The sequence below is a fragment of the Rhinoraja longicauda genome, chromosome 23 (assembly GCF_053455715.1).
Source record: "Rhinoraja longicauda isolate Sanriku21f chromosome 23, sRhiLon1.1, whole genome shotgun sequence".
NCBI lineage: Eukaryota > Metazoa > Chordata > Chondrichthyes > Rajiformes > Arhynchobatidae > Rhinoraja > Rhinoraja longicauda.
The window spans coordinates 8,206,545-8,221,939 of NC_135975.1; the positions used below are offsets into that span (position 1 = coordinate 8,206,545).

Sequence of the window (15,395 nt, forward strand, 5' to 3'; positions counted from 1 at the left end):
AGCCTACTGGAGATGTCGTGGGCCCAATAAGCGAAACATCGATGAAAGTAGGTGCCCACTTGATAACCCCAATGACGTGTCTACCCAGCCTTTCTCAACATCGGAGGAGCATAGGTGAGTGCATAAGCCTCCCATCACCACCGGGAGCAAGTTGACATTTGGCACTTTGGATTTTTAACATCACATCCTGTGTATTTGGAAACATTGTGGCTTTCGACTCGTATCGCAGGGTTTTCACTTTAAAAAGTAATTCAGAAATTTGTGTGAATTAAAGAGCCAATCTGTTTGAGAAAGGGAAATTACCTTTTTTCCTCTCATTTCATCCTACTTCCTTCCCTTCAGAGAGGAGTTCAGTGTCGTAACATTTCTCAACTCTATCTTCATTTGTGCCTTTGATTAGCATGGCACGGGCTCTAAAAAAACCTCTCTACCTCTGCGTTGTCTTAGACAGTAATGTGGTTATGGGAAGTGGCAGGCTTTGAGGCATTGTTGTAGGCAACAGAAACAGATGGCATTCTCATGAAGACATTGATCAGCGATTAAACGAGTGGATAAACATGCCACCGTGTGATGCCCATAACACAAAAACTCCACACACACATGTAACTTCCAACATGCGTGTGCCATCACATGCCCACCAAACATACATGATGCACTCAGAATGAAGGAATGGTGACGTTTCGGGTCGAGACCCTTCTTCAGACTTCTTCGGTCCCTATACCAATGCAGATTTATGCACATCGACACACCTACCTAGGACTCTGCACACTTCTCTCAGCAATATCTATGCTATCTAAAGAGCTGATCTCATTCTTTGTCTTATAAAATGCTAATCAGGTCTGCTGATTTAATCCAGACCAAGTTAATGTATGTAAGAAGGAACTGCAGATGCTGGTTTAAACCAAAGATAGACACAAAAAACTGGAGTAACTCAGTGGGACAGGCAGCATCTCTGGAGAGAAGGAATGGGTGACGTTTTGGGTCGAGGCCTTTCTTCAGTCTGAATCAATTTTTTGATTTTGAGCATTAATGAAGCCCAAATGAAGCAAAATAATCCATTTTTTAATAGTTTTAAAATTTTGGGATTCTTAAAGTTAAGAGAAAATAGAGAGAAGGAAAATGGATTAAAAGACATGGAACAAATAAAAAAAAAATTTAATTGTAGAAAATGATTGAGTTCTGCTATATTGTAATTTGTACATTCCCACAGGGCGATCCAAAGGAAAGAAGTACGAAGGGAGAAAAGGTGAGTTACAAGCCTTAGCCAATTGATCAAAAATGTGATTTTTGTCCAGAGATCGCAGTAGGTGCCATCAAATTTCATGAAATCTTCAATTAAACTGTCACCAACTGATGGTTTGCTGGACTGCATCAAACTATAGAGTAGGAGGACATTGTGAAATAGCTATCCCACTTCTATGCTCTTAAAATGTAGATTGAAAAATACCTATCAATTCCTTTTTACAAATTATAATCAAATCTTTCTCCTATCATTTAAACTCAAAACAATTTATAATGTAGAAAGTGTTCTCCTCATCTCCAATCAAGTTCCTCTGCTATGTACCTTAAATCTCTGCCCTCTGGTTACAGATGCCCCTGGCAGTGGAAGCAGATTTTTGCCATCTGTATCAGGATAATGTAAAATATAATTATTAAGCTCACTTGGTCTTCTAGCTGAAAAGACAACAACCCCAGCTTCACAATTTTGTTGCTGGACTTTGTCAATGACCACTGTATTGGCTCCTATTCAGGCTTGGACAACATCAAGCTACTTTGATTGTTGGGTGGGAGAGAAAGGAGGTCTTGAATGAGACTCTCTATCTGCACCAACTGGATTTACACTCAAGGCTTGCTAGATAGTCACCGACCTTTGGAACTTTAGGCAATCTTCATCTTAGCACCAGAGCACTAAGAGCAAGGGTTTGCTCCTGATCCACTAAAGTAGTTGCACCAATTCAGTGCAGGTCAGGTTCCAATACAGTTGAATCTAGGAATATTCATAAACATGTGGATGATTGCCCCCTCCCATTCCCACACTGACCTTTCTGTCTTGGGCCTCCTCCATTGTCAGAGTGAGCCCCATCGCAAATTTGAGGAACAGCACCTCGTATTTCGCTTGGGTAGCTTACACCCCAGCGGTATGAATATTGACTTCTCTAACATCAAGTAACCCTTGCTTTCCCTCTCTCTCCATCCCTCCCCCTTTCCCAGCTCTCAGACCAGTCTGACTGTCCCACCGATTACATTGTATCTCTGTTTGCTTTGTTGTCACCTTCTCCGAGCTAACAATGGTCTATTCTACATTTTCCTTGATCTGCATCTCTTTTGATCTCTTACACTTCCTTATCTCTAACTCCCTCTCCCCTGACGTTCAGTCTGAAGAAGGGTCTTGAACCAAAACGTCACCCATTCCTATCCAGAGATGCTGCCTGTCCCGCTGAGTTACTCCACCATTTTGTGTCTATCTTGGATGATTGTTGTTGTTTGCATCAAATCACTAGGAGCTCTGTCTAGTAATTATGTGCATTGAATAAACATTGCCACTGACCAGTTAAACTATCTTGAGCACAGCATGGTTTCTCTACGTAAAATTCCTATTTGCTCTGCAAACCTAGAGATTGATGGCGTTTGAGGAAAAAGATCTTACAAAGACCTCCGGCAACATTACTTATTTTTATAGGTGAAGTTAGAGCAAGCAGTTCAATCCATGTTTTATGATGCCTTTCATTCCACTGAAATCTGTGGTAAAGATATCTAGATTTCAGTGTGATGAGGTGCATCAAGACATTGGATGCAACTTGTGGGCATATACAGTTTGTTTTGTAGGTAAGGGTTTATATGTTTAACTGTGGCATAATTGGCAGAAATTCAACGATGATATAACTATGCTTCACTGGAAGAAATTAAATTAATATTATACCTTTCACAGTCCTGGGACATTCAAATTCCTTTATTGCCAGCAGGGTATTGTAATATAGGAAACACTACAGCCAATTGGTGCACAATATATCCCTGTTAACACCAGTTACAAAATAATCTATTTGTTATTGGATGATGGCAGAATATCAGAAGGGATGATAACACAATTTCAGGAGTGAGGCTCAAATTCATAGTTCTCTGACTTTCAAGAAAGTGCGATCATTAATAACCAAATGAGAAAAAAATCTATAGAGTATATGGAAACAGAATTGAATTCTAGCACATTCTAGTATTCTTAAGGGTCAAAAGGCACTGAGTGAAATCAAGATAAATAATTGGCATAAAGTAGTGATCTTGCTTGTTAGTCACATGGATGTTAATGTTCATGGATTTCTGAAATTGTGTGATTTTTTAAATGTGTCTTGTTATTTTCTTTTTGTTGTATAAATAGGGTGAGCCTGGAAGGAAAGGCGAAGCTGGTCGAAATGTAAGTTTCCATAAAAGTCTAGCTATTGCCTCCTTGAGCATGGAATCCAACATTTTCCAAGTCAAGTCAAGTAAAGCCCAGTTTATTGTCATACGTGCAATATCATGAGGTACTGGTGCAAAGTAAAACTTGCTTGGAGCAGCATCGTAGCCACTTAGACTTAGCCAACATACAAAACAAAATTCATAAATGAATTTTACTTAAGCAATACAAGATTGAAAAGGAAAGAGACTGCAAAAAAACCCCCACAATAGTGCTAAACACAATTAGAAAGCAAAGGTGGTTGTTGTGTTCTTTGTTGTCGAGGAAGATTTAGAGTTGTGCAGGTTGGTTCAAGGATCTGGTAGAGGAAAACAGCTGTTCCTGAACCTGCTGACAAGCCACTCCTGGTTTATAGTTACAGCGAGAAGAGGGCATGGCCTGGAAAGGCCTTGATGATAGAAGCCATCTTATTGAAGTAGCACCTCATGTAGATACTGTCAACGGTGGGAGGGCTGGTGATGGACTGGGCTGATTCCACCACTATCTGCAACCTCCTGCGTTCCTGTGCATTGGAATTGCCTTACCAGGCTCTGATGCTGCCAATCAGTGAACGTTTGTTAGAGTCCTCAGTGACAAGCCAAATCTCTTTAAACTGCTAATAAAGTAGGCATAAGCACACCTCCTCCATTCTTGCTATTGAGGGCGTGCAGCATAGGTTTACTAGGTTAATTCCCGGAATGGCGGGACTGTCATATGTTGAAAGACTGGAGCGACTAGGCTTGTATACACTGGAATTTAGGAGGAGATCTTATCGAAATGTATAAGATTATTAAGGGGTTGGACATGTTAGAGGCAGGAAACATGTTCCCAATGTTGTGGGAGTCCAGAACAAGGGGCCACAGTTTAAGAATAAGGGGTAGGCCATTTAGAACTGAGATGAGGAAAAACATTTTCAGTCAGAGATTTGTGAATCTGTGGAATTCTCTGCCTCAGAAGGCAGTGGAGGCCAATTCTCTGAATGCATTCGAGAGAGAGCTAGATAGAGCTCTTAAGGATAGCGGAGTCAGGGGGTATGGGGAGAAGGCAGGAACGGGGTACTGATTGAGAATGATCAGCCATGATCACATTGATTGGCGGTGTTGGCTCAAAGGGCCGAATGGCCTCCTCCTGCACCTATTGTCTATTGTCTATGATTACATCTATGCTCTGAGCCAAGAACTGGTCAACCAAGATGTTAACATCCAGGAATTTGAAGCTGCTAAAGAAAGCCCTTGGCATTTCCTTTCACTGCTGCCTTTTATCCGATTCCATCGGTTCTTGAATAGTACACAACATGGTATTGGAGTGGCTGGGCAGGTTGACACAGCGATTAGCACTTCTGTCTCCGAGAGTTTGATCCTGACCTCAGGTGCAGTGTGTAGAGTTTGCATGTTCTCCCCGTGACCTGTGAGGTTTGTACGGAGCACTATGGTTTTCTCCCTCCTCCCTAAGACGTGTGGATTGGCTGCTGTGAATTACATCCCAGCGTAGGTAAATAGCAAAGAAAATAAGAGGGGAATTGATGGACGTGACGGAAAGTAGCAAGGCTATAGGGAAATATGGAGCAGGGGAATGGGACTGATCGCATAGCTTTACTGGGAGCTGGCATGGACTTGGCAGAATGAATGACATCCTCCTGTGCCATTGTGAGAAAGCCTAGCTCAATGCATTTGCAACTTTCCAATCCTCTGGAACTGCACCATAATCCAGGGAATTTTGGTAGATTACAATCAACATAACCATCATCTCTACAGACACCTGTTAATATTCGAGGTTATCGGCCTCATCCACCGGTCCAGTGGACATGTTGGCCATTAGCTCCATAACGTTTCATCTCATGATAGAGATTATTTTAAGAGCTGCTTTTGCAATCCTGCTTTCTTGATTCAACATTCTGGAACTCGAGACAGTATCATTGATGCTCTTTTACTGATATTCCCTTCAGCATCATGGAATTATGGCATTAACCATTGTTGTCATGCCAGTAATCTGTAGGTGTAATACATACATTAAGACAATGCAATTATCTATCACCAATTATTCTTGGTATGAAGGAACTTTTAGATTAGAGAAAATCAAGGATGCATCTCGTGTGCTGCCCTTTGCACCCCCCCCCCCGCCCCCCACCCCCGTGCCATCTAACCCCCCCCCCCCCACCCCCCCACCCCCGTGCCATCTAAACCCCCCCCCCCCCCTTCCGCTCGTCTCTTTCATATCCCATGTAGACTTCCTCATTCTTCAGTTCTGGATGCTAAACATGATTCACGTCCTCACAAAAGTTAACATAGAATGTATTATGTCATAAGTATGATTGCTCAATATGGATATGGAAAGATCTTGGTTTGCAGGAGTTCATGCGTACTTTAATGGTATTTCCTAATGCAGTTCTTAGCAGGACACAAGGGCAACCCAGGACATCCAGGACTCCCTGGTATTCCAGGAATTCCTGTGAGTATATTACTGTTCTTTCACCAGATCCGCTTCATTCCATATCTGTGTCAGTGGTTCGCGCGCGGTCTTCACGTTACCAGAATGTTCAATGTTCACATGCGACTCTAGCTGATGAATGTCAGAAGATTATCTCTGCTGAGAAATTCATCCCATTGCTAATGACCAGCACTCCTATCAAGAATTGTTGATGGAAATCAGAAGGACAGCAATAATCTTTGCCAGTCTGTACAGCATCTTGTGGCATCATTGGGAATTGTTACTTGTATTTTACCAATCACAGAAATATAATTGAAATAATTTTACAATCGGTGTGGAGTTTGCACGTTCTCCATGTGACTGTGTGGGTTTCCACTGGATGTTCTGGTTTTCTCCCACACCCCAAAGACTTGTAGGTTTGTAGGTTAATTGACCTCTGTAAATTGCCCCAAGTGCATAGGACATGGGAGAATGGGATAACATAGAACTTGTGTGAATGGGTGACGTGGACTCAGTGGGCCAAAGGGCCGGTTTCCATGCTATATTTCTAACCTGAAACCAAACAGCGTTTCTTAGTCATCATGAAATTCATACTGGGATGAATTGCTCTTCACATTATCTCAGTTTCCGCAAACAGTATGTTTGATATTCTGTTTCAGGGTAAACCAGGAGCTGATGGAAAACGTGGACCACCTGGAAAGGACGTAAGTTTTCACTGATCAGAAATGATAAACTGATTTTTAAAACTGAGCCATTGTTGACTATAAAAATATAGTAATGGAGATATTGTTATACCAAGTGTAGAATTAGCATAGTAGTCAATCTTTTGTAGAGCACGGGCAAGCACCAGCTAGATTCTTGCCAGACATGACGTGGGCTTCTTAACGTTGTATGATACTGAAACACAATCCCTGGCCTACTAAGTGGCAATCAATACGCTCCCCTTTTAGCCCCTCACCCCATTTTTGTATCTGGAAAGAAAATCGAATGAGCTACCAACAAAAAATGATTTGTTTTGTCAAAATCTATCCCAGTATGTGGTTAATTCCCTGCTCTACCTAGAGAAGCTTTCTGGAATATCAGCAGAGTACCTCCCAATGTTATACAAACAAAGCACTTATACTGGATAATTGCTCGAAACGAAAATAAATTATAGGGCGATTTATGAGATAAAGAGCAGGAAAGATGGATTAATTGGAAAGCTTTGTCAAACCGAGTTAGCATAAACACGAAGGACTAAACTGCATCCAGCTTTCCTGTACTTTTCTAACTTTCTAATGCACAGCATGTGCGTAGTTGCTGTGGATCAGATCAGTGCAGGGAGCATATCTACATACCAGATGGTATTTATTCACAAAATGCTGGAGTAACTCAGCAGGTCAGGCAGCATCTCGGGAGAGAAGGAATGGGTGACGTTTCGGGTCGAGACCCGAAACGTCACCCATTCCTTCTCTCCCGAGATGCTGCCTGACCTGCTGAGTTACTCCAGCATTTTGTGAATAAATACCTTCGATTTGTACCAGCATCTGCAATTATTTTCTTCTACATACCAGATGGAATGCTCATCATTTTACATCAAATTATTGAAAGGAAAAATGATCACTACAAAATTGTAACTATTTTTCTTTTGTTTTGCAGGGTCTGAAGAGTAGCCCAGGAAGTGATGTAAGACAGTCACCTTTAACAGTTTCATCTTAAACTAGCTTTATTGTAAATGCCGTTTTGAGGACCTAACCTCTTACAAGGTTTACAAGCATTGTGGGTTGTGACTTGTTTTGTGTACCTAGGATGTTCCTTTAGGAAGGGGATGAGAAGGGATTTCTTTAGTCCGAGGGTGGTGAATCTGTGGAGTTCATTGCCACAGAAGGCTGTGGAGGCCAAGTTAATGAATATTTTTAGGGCAGAGATAGATAAATTCTTGATTAGTACGATTGTCAAGGGTTATGTGGAGAAGGAAGGAAAATGGGGTTAAGAGGGAAAGATAGATCAGCCATGATTGAATTCCAGAGTAAACTTGATGGACCAAATGGCCTAATTCTGCTCCTATCACATGAACTGATGTACCTATGAACAAGAACAAAAGGCAGCTCTTAGCTCGGGCAGTAGACAAGTGCCTTTAACTTTATCCCAACTCATTATTCCTTTGAAGTTTTGGTAGACTGTGCTTATCTGAGGAATTTTCCACGTTCTCAGGTAAATCCCATTGTTGTAACTTTACTGGAATAGCATGGCTCAGTCTTGCTGAAAACCTTCATCACCACAGCTATGTTGTCAAATTGTTCTAAGCTGTAGGTGATGTTCTTGGCCATTTGTTGACATCATATTTAATGAACCAAATAGGTTAAGGACAGACATGTATGATGGTCGAGATGTAAATAAGAGATCAAAAATATTCCTGCCAGTAAGTTACTTGTCCATCAACCAGTCTCCATACCTCCAGCAAATTTGTATATTGACTTTGTGTATAATTTGAATGAATGAATATGGTCACATGCGACGCCACATAAATTATTTTTCCAACTGTGGGAAGTTGAAGAACCAGTTGGATTTGTTCTGCTGCAACGATGAGGATCTTTTAATGTTGTTGATCTCAAATATTTACCCTTGTGTCTCTCTCCTTTTTTTCCTCAGGGAAAAGACGGTGTAAAAGGAGAGCAAGGGTCACCTGGTTTGCCTGGACCTCCAGGGCCAGGAATCTTCCCGGGATCTCCCTTACCTTTCAATGAGGTAGGTGAAGAAATGGTTTCCATTACCTTCCGATCATCAGGAATGCCTGGTACTCTCTCTGACGTCTCCTCTTTACTGGGGTTTACATGTTAAGGGAACAGCTTAGTTGTTATACTTATTCACATTTCAAAGTCGAACTAATGAAAAATGCCTTTTATTCTGTTATCAATGTTTCAATATTTCAATAAGTGCAGCACTCAACAGTATTTTTCATTGCAGGAGAATGCATTTAATTATACAGATTTGCCCGTTATTCCTTTACCAGTTGTGCCCCTTGGGACACCAGTAAGTGATATCAAATCTATAATGTTCACCAGAGCTCTTACATATGTCAGTGTATAGGTATTTACTTCGGTGAATAAGGATTTGTGTTTCTTGTTCAATAACAAAACACTATGATTTTTGACAAGCAAATTAGTCACAGAGTTGCACACCAAAGAAACTGGTCTCACTTGTCCATACTGGATGTGATATCTTTCTATGGTAACCATTTTTTTCCTGCATTAAGCTTGCATCCCTCCACACCTTTCCTATCCAAGTACGTGTCCAACATCATTAAAATGGTGTAAATGTATTTGCCTCTACCACCTCTTTAGGCTGTTCACTCCACACCATGGGATAAACTTGTCCCTCAAGTCTCCTTTAAGTTTCTTCCCACTCACTTTAAACTTATGCCCTCCGCTGCCCCAGGACAAAAGACTCTGACTATCTATCCTATCTAAGCCCTTCTTAATCTTATAAACTTCCATCAGGTCTGCAGGCAGTCCACAATTCTCCAGTGAGAACAAACCCAGCCTATCCAATCTCTCCTTGTAAACAAGTTTGCATGTTCATTAAAATGTAAGAAAAAGATTGCACCGGAACAAATTTCTTTCTATTAAAACTCGGTGTGGTGACTATGAGGGATCATTCCAGATCTGCGGTTTAATTTTCTGCTTTACCTACAGGGTGAGAAAGGAGAAAGAGGGCACAAAGGTGAACAAGTAAGTGGTTTTGTTAGTCCATGGAAACTTTTTTAGTTCAGTTCAGTATAGTTTATTTTCACGTGTACTGAGGTGCAGTGAAAAGCTTTTGTTGCATGCTAACCAGTCAGCAGAAAGACAATAGGAGGAATCTGAAGAAGGGTCTCAACCCGAAACGTCTCCCATTCCTTCTCTCCAGAGATGCTGCCTGTCCCGCTGAGTTACTCCAGCTTTTTGTGTTTATCTTCAGCAGAAAGACAATACATGGTTACAATCGATCCATTTACAGTGCATCGATGCATGATAAGGGAATAACGTTTAGTGCAAGGTAAAGCCAGCAAAATCCGATCAAGGATAGTCCGAGGGCCATCAAAGAGGTAGATAGTAGTTCAGCACTGCTCTCTGGTTGTGGTAGGATGATTCAGTAGCCTGATAACAGCTGGGAAGAAACTGTCCCTGAATCTGGTGGTGTTCGGTTTTTACATTTCTATACCTTCTGCCTGATGGAAGAGGGGAGGAGAAGGAGTGGCCAGGTTGCGACTCATCCTTGATTATGCTGCTGGCCTTGCCGAGGCAGCGTGAGGTATAAATTGAGTTAATGGAAGGGAGGTTCGTTTGTGTGATGGTCTGGGTTGCGTCCACAATTCGCTGCAATTTCCTGTGGTCTTGGATGGAGCTGTTCCCAAACCAAGCTGTGATGCATCCTGATAAAATGCTTTCTCCGGTGCATCTGCAGAAGTTGGTAACAGTTGTAGGGGACATGCCAAACTCCCTAAGCCTTCTAAGGAAGTAGAGGTGTTGGTGTGCTTCATTGGCCGTTGCTTCAATATGAGTGGTCCAGGGGAAGTTGTTGGTGATATCGACTCCTAGGAATTGGAGATTTTCATCTCTATTTCGGCACTATCAATGCAAACTGTGGTATGTGTACCACTTCGCATCTTGAAGTCAATTAGTATCTCCTTTGTCTTGCTGACATTGAAGGAAAGATTGTTGTCTCAACACCAAGACATGAGGTTCTCTATCTCCTTCCTGTACTCCGTCTCATCATTATTTGATAGCCGGCCCACAATGGTGGTGTTGTCTGCGAATTTTTAACTGAATTTTTCCGTTTTATAACTGATATAATACTGGCTTGAGCTACTTGTATGATACTTAAAGGTATTAAACTGAAGGTCCATTCTGTTGTTTTGGGTGATCTTGCTTATTTGTAAAGTTATTCCAAAAGGTCTTAGGGCTGTCGAAGGGGACTGGAAGATAGTGTAGGAAAATAACTGCAGATGCTGATTTCAATTGAAGGTAGACACAAAATGCTGGAGTAACTCAGCGAGTCAGACCACATCTCAGGAGAGAAGGAATGGATGACGTTTCAGGTCGAGACCGTTCTTCAGACTGGAAGAAAGACTGGGTGAAGACTTGGGATAACTGATTTTGCTGGAAATTACAGTGGAGAGAAACAATGTTGTTTAAAATTTTAAATGGTCAGCAAGAAACCACAAAGTTCCCTAAAAGGAGAATGGTTCTCCCTGGAGTCCAAACCAGCCCATATCCCACAACCATGACCGTTAAGCACAGAAAAGCAAAACTGCTGCAGACGCCAGAAATGTAAAATGAGAACATAAAAAGCCTGGGATATTCAGCAGATCAAGCAGCATTTGTGCAGAGAGAAACAGATTCAATGAATCAGATTTCTTGGATGTTCCTCAACTTTAAGCATTGCCCCTATTTCTCTCTCATAAGGGTTCGGTGAATTGCTAAGTACCCCCAGCATTTCTAGTTATTGTTTCATTAATTGCTGGTCTTTTCTGTGATGCACAAACTTTAATCATATTTCACAGCTAATTTTAGGATTGAAAATGGACTTCCTTTCAGAGCGATCAGCAGGAACAGCATGTCAGCGCTGATTTGTTATGCACTGGAAATTTTGTAGCATGAGTCACACTTGTTTGTTTGATGCAATTCCATGTTTGAATTACACCACATAACATCTTTCCCGTTCAATATAATTTTCATGGTGCTGTTTCACTAGAGCCCACCAAGTTAACCCACGTGACTTGCCTTCTATCTTGTGGCATCTCACCACCTTCAATCAGGGCACTGATTCCCTCATCCACCAGTCTCAATTCCAAATTTTCAATTGCCCCAACACCACACAGCTGCTCCTAACACTCGCCTCTCAATCCATGTCCTACAATTCTCTGAATCCCCAAAATCAACTCCCTGATTGCCAACCTCATAAAACCCCACATGCTGGCTCTGTGATTCCCACAACCAGAGAGCAGTGCTAAACTACTATCGACCTCTTTGGTGACCCTCAGACTATCCTTGGATCGGAATTTGCTGGTTTTAGCTTGCACTAAACATTATTCCCTTATCATGCATCTAAATGGCTCGATTGTAATCACATTTTGTCTTTCTGCTGACTGGATAGTGCACAACTAAAGCTTTTCACTGTACCTCAGGACACGTGACAATAAACTAATCTGAAACTGATGCTACTGCCCATTGAGGTGACAATTGCACAAAGTGCCGACCTCCTGCCCCCTCATTGTAATCCATCTACCAGTGGAGCCCCCATACCCATCCCACCTTGCTTTCAAAAAAGGACACAAACTGATTGCTTGATTGTGCATTCTCTAACTTTTCCCCCCAATATTTTAACAAATTGCTTTTTTTTAAGGGTGATCCTGGACAACAAGGAAAAGGAGTTGATGCTAAGGTATGGCAGCACTTTAATAATTGCCCCATCTGAGGTAAATGCATGTAATATGCTGATGTTTTCGCAGTCTCCTCAATCTAGCTCATTTCGGTCTCTTATTATACAACAGGCAAAATGAAGATCCTACTAAAAACTTCTATCAACTTTAAGGACTGCCTGTTTTGTCTGTCCTGAATGTACTATAGATTACTGTGTTAACCCAGCCAATGTTTTTTAAATTCATTTTTCTTTTTGTTCCTATAGGATTTAGAGAAGCTTTTTGACATTTATGGTATAAAGGTATGTAGATGGTTTAGAATTAGGAGCATCAATCACCTTAAGTATTCCAGTAGTATCTCTATGTACATGTCTATAGTAACAACACCACTGTGGCGATCATTTGCCCGATTCCAAGACCAAAGTCAAATAATTTCTTATTGTGATAGCATGATCAATTGGTTTATGAGTTTATGAGTGAAAATGTTTGTGATCAATTTACATCGACATTGTCCCATTTTTCTGTTCTTGTGACTTATTTTTAAACTGTTGAAATTACCGATTCTTGAAACCAAGTCTTTAAACTAGGGGCAATTTTTTTTACTGGGCAATTTCTACAGCTTTTTAGGCCCATTAATGTAGCCCAGGTGCCTAATTCCTGTTTCAGACAGCAGTCCACCCCTACCTCAAGAATGTGGTACAGGAATTTACCAGCAGGAATAAACTAGTGTACACAAAATTGGTCACTGCTAAATTGTTCAAATCTATAAATAAATATATATATCAAGAAAGTAAATAATTATAATTAAAACCAATAGGAAACGATGATGGAAACTTTCAAGTAGCTTGGTAAGCAGAAAAATCATGATTAATATGCTAATGTAAAAAGTATAAAAGCTTAAGAGTGTACAGATGTGAAAGAGACTTGCATGAGGATGGCACAATGGCACAGCTGGTATAGTCACTGCCTCACAGCGCCAGAGTCCCAGGTTCAATCCTGTCCTCAGGTGCTGTCAGTGTAGAGTTTGCATGTTCTCTCTGTGACTGCATGAGTTTCCACTGGGTGCTCCGGTTTCTTCCCACATCCCAAAGGCATGCATGTTTGTAGGTTAATTGGCCTGTGTAAATTGCCCCAAGTGTGTAGGGAGTGGATAAAAAAGAGGGAGAACATAGAACTAGTGTGAACGAGTTGGCATGGACTGGGTGGGCCGAAGGGCCTGTTTCCATGCTGTATCTCTAAATTCTAAATCTATAAATCAGAACAGTATCCCAAGTGTTTTACAGCCATTTGTAGAGCATGGTCAATTTTGTATTTACATAACATTGCCACATTGGCTCCTTGAATTGTAATCTGGTAAACAGCCTGTAATTCAGTAATTCTATTTCTGGTAACATTGTCTGAGGGATCTATATTGGCAAAGACACGAGGAAAACTCCCTTGCTCTCCTTGTACCATTAGATCTTTCACATTCAATTTACAAAATTGGCAGAGTCTCAGATTAATGTCTGATGCAAAATATAAAACCTCCGACAGTATAAGAAAATAACTGCAGATGCTGGTACAAATCAAAGGTATTTATTTCACAAAATGCTGGAGTAACTCAGCAGGTCAGGCAGCATCTCAGGAGAGAAGGAATGGGTGACGTTTCGGATCTGAAGAAGGGTCTCGACCCGAAACGTCACCCATTCCTTCTCTCCTGAGATGCTGCCAAACCTCTGACAGTGATGCACTCTCTGAATATTACAGTGGAATATTTATCGAGAGATTTGTGTGGGAAGTAAGACTTGAATTAGTCTCAGAAGTAAGAGTGTGATCACTTAAGCCACACCCATCTCATCATGGAATGATTCAAAAGCATTTATGCTCTTGAATACATTCCAGGAGTTATATGTTTAGTTTGCATTATTATTATTGATATTTCCTTACTTATTTAATTACTTAAATATGCCAAATACATTTACAATTAGAAAATCCATCTTGAGATTTACATCAGCATATCAGAGCAAAAATGCATCCACTTTAGCTCACTCATGCCAAATTGCATTTTACAGAGGACACTTCTGTTGCCCTGCAACAAAGCAACTATAGGAGTAGATACTTAATTAAGAGGGCCATAAGTTAAAGACAGTTGTGAGGATTCCAAGTTACAGGGATAATTTTGATGTCAAGTCAAGTCAATTTTATTTGTATAGCACATTTAAAAACAACCCACGTTGACCAAAGTGCTGTACATCTGATTAGGAAAAAAAAAAAAGAAACATACAGTGGCAGGCAGCCAAACACAACGGCGCGGCCATCTTGAACAAAATGTTTAACTAAAGCAGAATGGTGTCCCGCGGCCGCGCCGCACCGGGCGATGGAAGGCCCCGCGGCCGAGCCGCACCGGGCGCTGTTCAGTCCCGCGGCCGAGCCATTTCTTTGCATTCTTATTGAAAGTCCATCTGTAATTTGCAATGATGATCCTGGCTGACTTCACGAATAACAGTTTGCTGTTTATGGCATCATAAGCCATCACCGGGCAGATACTTTGTAATGTACATTTTTGACTGTAAAGTGATTTGGAGCATCCTGAAGTTTGAAAGGTTCAAAATAAATGCAAGTCTTTTTAAACAGTGAGGATCATAAGAATGGTCACTGGTTCATTATGAAAGCCATCATCTTCTGAAGGGATTTAAGTATGTTATGAAATGTTGCCAGTGTCCCATGCACTGTTTAGAACTAGTATGAATGGGTGATCAATGGTTGGCGTGGACTGGGTGGGCTGAAGGGACTGTTTCCATGCTGTATCTCTAAACTCTAAACCTGTATATCACAAGAGTATCCCAGCCCAGTGTTTTACAGCCATTTTTGGAGTATGGTCAATATTGTATTTACATAATGTATATGAAGGAACTGCAGATGCTGTTTTAAACCGAAGATAGACACAAAATGCTGGAGTAACTCAGTAGGACAGGCAGAATCTCTGGAGAGAAGGAATGGGTGACGTTTTGGGACGAGACCCTTCTTCATAGTCTGAAGAAGGATCTCGATCCAAAGCGTCACCCATTCCTTCTCTCCAGAGATGCTGCCTGTCCTGCTGAGTTACTCCAGCATTTTGTGTCTATCTTGTATTTACATAACATTGCTAAACTTATGGTCATTGGTGCCCCAACTGGGATA

At 41.2% G+C, this 15,395-nt stretch overlaps 1 protein-coding gene across 1 annotated transcript in view; it reads left to right on the plus strand.

The window, feature by feature from the left end:
• The window catches only part of col7a1l (collagen type VII alpha 1-like), a 265,380-nt gene that overhangs the window by 131,949 nt on the left and 118,036 nt on the right, over window positions 1–15,395 (plus strand). Inside the window, exons 55-63 of the mRNA XM_078419535.1 lie at window positions 1,211–1,246; window positions 3,371–3,406; window positions 5,813–5,875; window positions 6,514–6,558; window positions 7,493–7,519; window positions 8,486–8,581; window positions 9,529–9,564; window positions 12,221–12,259; window positions 12,503–12,538. Of these exons, the coding sequence (XP_078275661.1) occupies window positions 1,211–1,246; window positions 3,371–3,406; window positions 5,813–5,875; window positions 6,514–6,558; window positions 7,493–7,519; window positions 8,486–8,581; window positions 9,529–9,564; window positions 12,221–12,259; window positions 12,503–12,538 (414 nt within the window). The remainder of the gene's footprint in view (window positions 1–1,210; window positions 1,247–3,370; window positions 3,407–5,812; window positions 5,876–6,513; window positions 6,559–7,492; window positions 7,520–8,485; window positions 8,582–9,528; window positions 9,565–12,220; window positions 12,260–12,502; window positions 12,539–15,395) is intronic.